Source organism: Sinocyclocheilus rhinocerous, unplaced genomic scaffold, assembly GCF_001515625.1.
Source record: "Sinocyclocheilus rhinocerous isolate Xijiao unplaced genomic scaffold, SAMN03320098_v1.1 scaffold1931, whole genome shotgun sequence".
In the NCBI taxonomy this organism is placed as follows: domain Eukaryota; kingdom Metazoa; phylum Chordata; class Actinopteri; order Cypriniformes; family Cyprinidae; genus Sinocyclocheilus; species Sinocyclocheilus rhinocerous.
Genome location: NW_015662696.1, coordinates 316151 through 325850, shown reverse-complemented (window position 1 = coordinate 325850; position 9700 = coordinate 316151). Strand labels below are relative to the sequence as shown.

The following is a 9700-nucleotide window of genomic DNA, read 5'->3' as shown; positions in this document are numbered from 1 at the left end:
GTGTTTGTTTTTGCTTTGTAATAAGAGTTCGGCACAAACACAATTCATTCACTTGGTGAGCATAACCGTTTTTACAGCTCTGTGACACAACCCGTCAAAAGGCTTATATAAACGCCACAGAATAAGCCTTAAACGTTCTCAGAGGTGCAACAGCGCGTTCATATATATGCTTTCATAGATATGAATTAAATCAGAGAAATGTAAAACTGAAACACATAATTTTAAAATAAAAAATTAAATAAAACGTTTTTTTAGTTTGTTTAAAAAGTGTTTTTAACACTTCTTAAAAATTTAATCATAAAAATGCAAAATTTAAAATAAATTATTTTTAAAATTAAAAATAAAACAAATTTAAAAATAAAAACAAATCAATATAAAACACCTTCTAAAAAAAAGATGAAATATTTTATTTGTTTATCAGCATGTCATGTGATCATTAGCCGTGAGAACTGTGAACATGCAAATGTTCTGTTAAATTATTGAAATATTAACTTAGAATCTCAGGGGAACTTTAAGATAATACTTCAGCTCAAAGGGGTTCGGATGACAGCAACGTTTGATAATGGAAGTTTTGTTTGAATGTGTATTAAATAAAAAATACCAGCCTTTAGCAGTTTTTAGCAACATATTAGCTAAAGAAGCAAAGGTTAACCACTGCTGTCAGATTGTGTTGCTGATTTCAAATAATACCGAGATACTGTGACATAATCCTGACCAAGAATTTTGGAGATTCTGCAGCTGTACTTGTTCAAAATATATTTCCCTTTGACCTCATGAAGGCTTGTGAGGTGACACTCATTACACTAGATGCTGAATCCATCTTGTTCTGGCACAAATAAAGCTGTGATTAATTAGGAGAGATGACAGATGAACAGCAGCATGAGAAGAGCAGAACCTGTGGGTGAGCTGGGTTTCTTCAGCACAGGAACACAAGCGCCGCCGCCGAACACAGACACCCACAGCCTGCTGTTGAGCGGGTGAGCGACGATGCGGAAGAGCTCGTGGCTGGAGTGAGTGGCCAGACCGTGGACGAAGAGGCTGAGGAAGACTGCGGTCAGGATCTCACACAGGAGCACAGGCAGACCGGGCTGGTTCTCGTCTCCGGACGCGCTCAGCAGCCGCATCAGGACGCTCACACCTGCACAGACACACAAGTGAGTCTGGAGTCTGAGGATGAGGTCAGGGGTCAGAGGTCAGAGGTCACGGTGCTTTACCAGGCCACTGCGCAGGAGAGGTGTTGGGCAGGATGGCCTCCTCGATGCTGACGCTCCTCACCGGGGGCTGATGGGTAAGCAGGACGCTCTGGTACGTGATGCCCGTGAACGGATTCACATGGCTGAGGAAAAACATACATATTAGAATTAGGTCTATGTTCATTTGGTGCGATTAATTATGGAAAAAACATTTAACGCAGACCTGTCCGTCTTCTTACATTGATGCAGGACTGACTGCGTCATGAAGCCTATTAGAATGCACTGATGTTATATCAGCCTAAAATCAATCTCTTATACTTATATCATATGATTTAGTTTAGCAATATCACACCAGCAAGAGAGCTGTGTGCACTATCAAAATGTGATAGTGATTTATACAATAGTTCAGTAAACAAGACGTTCATATTGTGTTTTAGACTCAATATTGTCTGTTTCTGTTCAATTTCACAAATGAATAGTTCCAATCAGAGCCACAGCAGAACTGTTGAGCGTCTCCGGTGATTCCTTACTGAATGAATCCACGGGTTTGAACGAATCGAATGAGTCAATGACTCAGTAAAACTTGCTTCGTATCTGAATGAATCAGCGTTTGAACGAATCGAATGAGTCAATGACTCAGTGAAACTTGCTTCGTATCTGAATGAATCAGCGTTTGAACGAATCAAATGAGTCAATGACTCAGTGAAACTTGCTTCGTATCTGAATGAATCAGCGTTTGAACGAATCGAATGAGTCAATGACTCAGTGAAACTTGCTTCGTATCTGAATGAATTAGTGTTTTAACGAATCGAATGAGTCAATGACTCCGTGAAACTTGCTTCGTATCTGAATGAATCATCGTTTGAACGAATCAAATGAGTCAATGACTCAGTGAAACTTGCTTCGTATCTGAATGAATCAGCGTTTGAACGAATCAAATGAGTCAATGACTCAGTGAAACTTGCTTCGTATCTGAATGAATCAGCGTTTGAACGAATCGAATGAGTCAATGACTCAGTGAAACTTGCTTCGTATCTGAATGAATCAGCGTTTGAACGAATCGAATGAGTCAATGACTCAGTGAAACTTGCTTCGTATCTGAATGAATCAGCGGGTCAGAGGTCACGGTGCTTTACCAGGCCACTGCGCAGGAGAGGTGTTGGGCAGGATGGCCTCCTCGATGCTGACGCTCCTCACCGGGGGCTGATGGGTAAGCAGGACGCTCTGGTAGGTGATGCCCGTGAACGGATTCACATGGCTGAGGAAAAACATACATATTAGAATTAGGTCTATGTTCATTTGGTGCGATTAATTATGGAAAAAACATTTAACGCAGACCTGTCCGTCTTCTTACATTGATGCAGGACTGACTGCGTCATGAAGCCTATTAGAATGCACTGATGTTATATCAGCCTAAAATCAATCTCTTATACTTATATCATATGATTTAGTTTAGCAATATCACACCAGCAAGAGAGCTGTGTGCACTATCAAAATGTGATAGTGATTTATACAATAGTTCAGTAAACAAGACGTTCATATTGTGTTTTAGACTCAATATTGTCTGTTTCTGTTCAATTTCACAAATGAATAGTTCCAATCAGAGCCACAGCAGAACTGTTGAGCGTCTCCGGTGATTCCTTACTGAATGAATCCACGGGTTTGAACGAATCGAATGAGTCAATGACTCAGTAAAACTTGCTTCGTATCTGAATGAATCAGCGTTTGAACTGACTCCGTGAAACTTGCTTCGTATCTGAATGAATCAGCGTTTGAACGAATCGAATGAGTCAATGACTCCGTGAAACTTGCTTCGTATCTGAATGAATCAGCGTTTGAACGAATCGAATGAGTCAATGACTCCGTGAAACTTGCTTCGTATCTGAATGAATCAGCGTTTGAACGAATCGAATGAGTCAATGACTCAGTGAAACTTGCTTCGTATCTGAATGAATCAGCGTTTGAACGAATCGAATGAGTCAATGACTCAGTGAAACTTGCTTCGTATCTGAATGAATCAGCGTTTGAACGAATCGAATGAGTCAATGACTCAGTGAAACTTGCTTCGTATCTGAATGAATCAGCGTTTGAACGAATCGAATGAGTCAATGACTCAGTGAAACTTGCTTCGTATCTGAATGAATCAGCGTTTGAACGAATCGAATGAGTCAATGACTCAGTGAAACTTGCTTCGTATCTGAATGAATCAGCGTTTGAACGAATCGAATGAGTCAATGACTCAGTGAAACTTGCTTCGTATCTGAATGAATCAGCGTTTGAACGAATCGAATGAGTCAATGACTCAGTGAAACTTGCTTCGTATCTGAATGAATCAGCGTTTGAACGAATCGGTTGAATGATTGACTGAATGACTCACTCATTAAGACAGTGACTCGCTGCCACCTACTGGAGATTTTACTTTCATATTTAGAGTATTATTCCATTTAAAAAAATAATTATTTCATATTTAAATAATTATTTAAAATAAAACACAATAATACCTGTTTATTATCATATTTAAATTTGTAAGCCAAGAGGAGACTGGTTTTCCTTTGCTAAAGTAAGGAAACTTTTCTTCCTTTGCTCCTGTAAACAAACGTCGGTTCTCGCGAGACTAGCATATTCTCACCGGAGCTTATGCTACGTCCTACGTCATCCGCCGGAATGAACACGCGTACGACAGTTAACGGAAGCTAGAGATTAGATTACGGTTTATAAAGTTTTAAATATGGATATTTTTCTTACACAAACGCATCGATTCGCTTCAAGAGGCCTTTATTCACCCTGCAGAGCCGTGTGGAGCACTTTTAATGATGGATAGATGCGCTTTATTGGACTTCTTTTGGACTATTAAAAATAACACCCATTCACTGCCATTATAAATCTTGGAAGAGCCAGGATATTTTTTAATATAACTCCGATTGGATTCGTCTGAAAGAAGAAAGTCATGCACACCTAGGATAGCTTGAGGGTGAGTAAATCATGGGGTAATTTTCATTTTTGGGCGCAATATCCCTTTAATCATCCAGGCTTCTGTTCTAACACGTTTGGGCTGATAAACACATTTAATCTGCCGTGACGGAGTATGAATGTGCAAAAGGACCCACACAAAGCCCACATTTTATCTGAGCAGAATCTGCTGTCTCTACAAATGCCACGCGTCACATTCATGAGTCATCCGCTCATTATCAGACCGAACGATTACAAGATCAGCAAATGAAGAGAAACGTTCTGTAATAAAGAATCAACTCAGTGAGGGCAGAGGTCACGGGGTCATCGTGAGGCTGACAGACACACTCACCTGTAGCTGTGTCCGTCACAGAGACACTGATAGATGCAGGCCGACAGGGAAGCCGCTAGCGTGTGCATCACGTAGATCTGAGACAGAAGGAAGACGCGTTAAGAGGACGAATCACGACAGTAACGACACCTCGTTCTGATGAGCCACACTTCACCTCGTTGCTGACGACATCCGGGTGCGGAGGCGCGTCCAGAGAGACTGGTTTTCCTTTGCTAAAGTAAGGAAACTTTTCTTCCTTTGCTCCTGTAAACAAACGTCGGTTCTCGCGAGACTAGCATATTCTCACCGGAGCTTATGCTACGTCCTACGTCATCCGCCGGAATGAACACGCGTACGACAGTTAACGGAAGCTAGAGATTAGATTACGGTTTATAAAGTTTTAAATATGGATATTTTTCTTACACAAACGCATCGATTCGCTTCAAGAGGCCTTTATTCACCCTGCAGAGCCGTGTGGAGCACTTTTAATGATGGATAGATGCGCTTTATTGGACTTCTTTTGGACTATTAAAAATAACACCCATTCACTGCCATTATAAATCTTGGAAGAGCCAGGATATTTTTTAATATAACTCCGATTGGATTCGTCTGAAAGAAGAAAGTCATGCACACCTAGGATAGCTTGAGGGTGAGTAAATCATGGGGTAATTTTCATTTTTGGGCGCAATATCCCTTTAATCATCCAGGCTTCTGTTCTAACACGTTTGGGCTGATAAACACATTTAATCTGCCGTGACGGAGTATGAATGTGCAAAAGGACCCACACAAAGCCCACATTTTATCTGAGCAGAATCTGCTGTCTCTACAAATGCCACGCGTCACATTCATGAGTCATCCGCTCATTATCAGACCGAACGATTACAAGATCAGCAAATGAAGAGAAACGTTCTGTAATAAAGAATCAACTCAGTGAGGGCAGAGGTCACGGGGTCATCGTGAGGCTGACAGACACACTCACCTGTAGCTGTGTCCGTCACAGAGACACTGATAGATGCAGGCCGACAGGGAAGCCGCTAGCGTGTGCATCACGTAGATCTGAGACAGAAGGAAGACGCGTTAAGAGGACGAATCACGACAGTAACGACACCTCGTTCTGATGAGCCACACTTCACCTCGTTGCTGACGACATCCGGGTGCGGAGGCGCGTCCAGAGCGTTGATGGTGTGCAGTATGTCGTGCGTGAGGTTGGTCAGGTGCACTATGGGATTGGCCACCACTGTTTTGGAGCTGGCGGTCCACGCAAGGAAAAGAGGAACAGACAGGTGCTGCGGAGCGGGAGCGGAGATCTGCAGACTGTCGTCCTGATGAGAAACACAATGATGATTCACACGGGCAAATTAAATAATGCACAGCGCCAGACATCAGCTCAACAGCTGCAGCCAGGAGACAGAAACAACAGAAAATGAGCATGTGCTGGTATAGGCAGTGTGTGTGTGTGTGTGTGTGTGAGAGAGAGAGAGTGTGTTTCAAGCCTGGTGTGCAGTATGTCGTGCGTGAGGTTGGTCAGGTGCACTATGGGATTGGCCACCACTGTTTTGGAGCTGGCGGTCCACGCAAGGAAAAGAGGAACAGACAGGTGCTGCGGAGCGGGAGCAGAGATCTGCAGACTGTCGTCCTGATGAGAAACACAATGATGATTCACACGGGCAAATGAAATAATGCACAGCGCCAGACATCAGCTCAACAGCTGCAGCCAGGAGACAGAAACAACAGAAAATGAGCATGTGCTGGTATAGGCAGTGTGTGTGTGTGTGTGTGTGTGAGAGAGAGAGAGTGTGTTTCAAGCCTCAGAGCATTAGGAACTGAGCAAACCCTGAGCTCGGCACTCAAAACCAGATCAGAAACGTTCACATAAAACGTCACAATGGGTATATTTACATGACAGTGATGCACTACAAAACAGACAAGCAGGGCTGCCCCGTAAAGAAGAGGCTTAGTCGATCAAAATTTTAGGGAAAAAAAAATCCACAGGGAGTGGCGAAGTCACATAGTCCGTGATGGACAGATCATTAACAGCTGGTCTGTGTGGTAATTAATACATCGGTCAGGACATGCAAACATTCGTTTCGTTCATCGACCTCAAATGTGGCTTATCATCTGAAACATGCAAGTAGTTACTTTAACGTTAACCTAGAAAAACGTGCGCTGTTCAAGTGTGGAATCTGAATAGTAGTGAGCTCACTCGGTGCGATCATTTGCATTTAACTTAAAATACTCCATCATTTTTGCCATCTTAATCCAGTAATCCATCTTTCGAATCTGTAAAAGGTCTCTCAATAACAACAGAACGTTGTGCTTTTGTAAAATAATGAGAGCAAACAGGGTGGGCTTTCTGCCGTCTCGGTCTCTGTGAACTTAAGCGAACCAAAACTCTGTGCTTGCCTCACAGACATGAAAAACACACCTATAGAAAGCAAAATATCTTCTTTTTTAATGAACCAATTCAAATGGAAAACAAATATTTTCAGATTATGTAATCCGTATGAAACGTGCATGTCCACTGTGGAGACGAGTCAGTGTCGTCGACTTCATCACTGCCGCCGAAAATACAGAAAACACTAGTTTATCAATTAATTATTACAATGTTAAGGCGGCCTTGCTGTTTTTTCCCTGACGCATTACTTCTGCGGTGTGCTGTTGGAAGTTTTATGCGTGCGCTTGAGCGCTGATAGGCTATAGGCAATTAAAGGCTCATTATTATGAATTACATGGTTTATTAATATAAATGCACGATTAGTCGACAAATCGCTTAAAATGAACGACTATTGGTCGACTAGAAAAATCTTTGGTCAAGGGCAGCCCTACAGAAAAAGTATTCCTTTTGCATTTTTGGAAAGTTTCAAGTCCACAAATACAACTAACAGCGGTGTATTATGCATGCCAGGCCAGCAGCTGCCAACGTCACTTTGTAAAAGAAACTTGTGCATGCCTATAGACTGAACATGTTATATATGCGCTGCCGCTCTCAGCGCCGTCAAAATAAAAGTCCCGCCTCGAACGCATCGGCCAAACAGAAAAACTTATCGGCCGATGCCGATATTTGAAAAATGCCAAATATCGGCCGATATATCGGTCGACCACTAATATATGCATGCACACAATGTCATCGTTTTCACAAATTTGCATTTTTATAGTTTACACACAGACGATAACAGTATTATTTTCAAAAACTTTCACTTGAAACCCCTTTTCAAAAATGTGTGTTTTTAGGCCCCCAAAACGCCACGGCCAAAATGCATAAAACTTTTTCAGTCAATGCCCCCTTAGTTTTGGCCAATTTTAACTAATTTCATGACCGGATGATAACAGGTGAACACATTCTGTTAAAGCGGAGTGTTAAGCCCAAAGTATACTTCAGTTCTGACGTGAATGCTTACAGCCAAACGCACAGGTTCTCTAATTACACTCTAATATAACGTTACACATCAGATGTTTTTCCCCAAACGTTCACTTAAGACATAACAGACTATGTGTGTGTGAATAATTAAATACTGTAATTCAGTGTATAATGTATCGGGATCGCGTGCTATCGGATGACAGTCAGCGTGAGAAGCGAGCGGAGAAAAGGTACTCCTCTCAGAAAACGTACAAATTAAGGTAATTAAACATCTATAATTATTATTTGGAGCATTGTGATCACTAGACGAGGGCTTAATGAACTAATTTTTGTGAAAACCTCAAAATCAACATTTTTCACTTTTTTTGCCTGTAGCTCAAAATTAGCCCGTGCGCATTCCCACTCATTTTGCCAGCACGGGTCACATATGATTGTGACGATATATTCTGTACATGTTTTATGCAGCTCATGGTATTTTCATAACAATAAAGGATGTTTATGACAAGCAGGTGTATATTTTTAAAAAGTGTGGGCGGAGCCTCTCTAGAAGCGCACTGCACTCGCAACGAAATGGATACGTTTATAATCTAATTCATAAACATTAAAGCTTTTTAACATCATTAAATGTACATACTGAGTGACTGATACCGTCTTTGTTATGGAATACACTCGTTGGTTCGCAGTGAGTTCACAGTTTTAACGGACATCTTTGCTTTATTTCCAAGATCTGAGGTAAACTATATGTTGTTGCTTTCAGTTTGGCTATAAGGTAACACAAAATTATATTTAAACTCATATTAGTTTAACTTTGAAATTAGCACATAATCACCTGTGATTATCTACTGCAAATCCACATAAATCAAACCCCGATCAGTGCCTTGGTGCATAAGTTCGGAAAACCGCTTTCACACAGAATGCAATGCAATGCAAGATAACGGGTCGTTTTCAGGAAAAATAACCAGCCGGTTGCAGACGTTTATGCTTAATAAATCAAGAGAGAGGCAGAAATCATGACCATGAATAAAACAAAATGTATCGAGCAGCCCTACGAGTTTCCTTAATCGATTCTGTTATTTTCCTGTTTATCACTGTGAAGCTGCTTTGACACAATCTGTATTGTATAAAGCGCTGTAGAAATAAAGCTGACTTGGCTCGACACAGACCAGAGGAACCAAACTCTGATGTCTAGCGTGAAAAGCCCCTCAGCGTCCGTCTCATCTCTCACCTTCATGTGACGTGTCTGCATTGGGCTCCAGCAGCGTGTCCAAAGCCCTGCTGTAGTCATCTAAGACCCAGTACGCCATGCTGCGTAAGAACGGGTCCTGATGGGCCGCGATCTGGTGATCCTGACCCAACACATGCCTCTGCAGGATTCGCTTGTAGCTGCAGGACATCTCGAACTCAGACTCATACAGCCGACAGACCACCAGAGCCAGCTGAAGGTCCTGCATCTTCTCTATACAAACCTGATCGAGCGAGTAAAACCGACAGATCATGAGAACTGATAGGAAGATTAAAGACTGCAATCCTGATGCTTATACTTTCCTTCTTGTTTCAGAAGCTCATGACAGAGGAAGGTTTCAGAGAAGAACATAAACAGAACAGATGCAAATGTACCTCAACAGCATCTTTCAGGGATCCGGCCAGCAGAAAGAAAGCCGCTGAATGCTGGAAACGTTGCTTTCCGAGCAGAGAGAAAGCGTTCTTCAGCGCTGCCTTCCTCCAGCGGTCTTCACTGAAGTTATTGCTGAAGAATGCTGTCATCTTCACGTTATGGTGGGACCTTCAACACACAGGAGCTCTCAGTGGACTGAAGCCTCGCTGGCAGGTGAGTGAGTGTGTGTGTGTGTGTGTGTGTGTGTGTGTGTG

The 9700-nt window shown here is 42.1% G+C and overlaps 1 protein-coding gene across 1 annotated transcript in view; it reads right to left on the bottom strand.

Moving 5' to 3' along the window:
* LOC107728253 (dmX-like protein 1) overlaps positions 1-9700 on the bottom strand; it is a 44439-nt gene that overhangs the window by 6381 nt on the left and 28358 nt on the right. The window contains 7 exon segments of the mRNA XM_016538360.1: positions 896-1138; positions 2330-2451; positions 5453-5529; positions 5607-5666; positions 5981-6147; positions 9057-9297; positions 9449-9614. Coding sequence (XP_016393846.1) covers positions 896-1138; positions 2330-2451; positions 5453-5529; positions 5607-5666; positions 5981-6147; positions 9057-9297; positions 9449-9614 — 1076 coding nt within the window.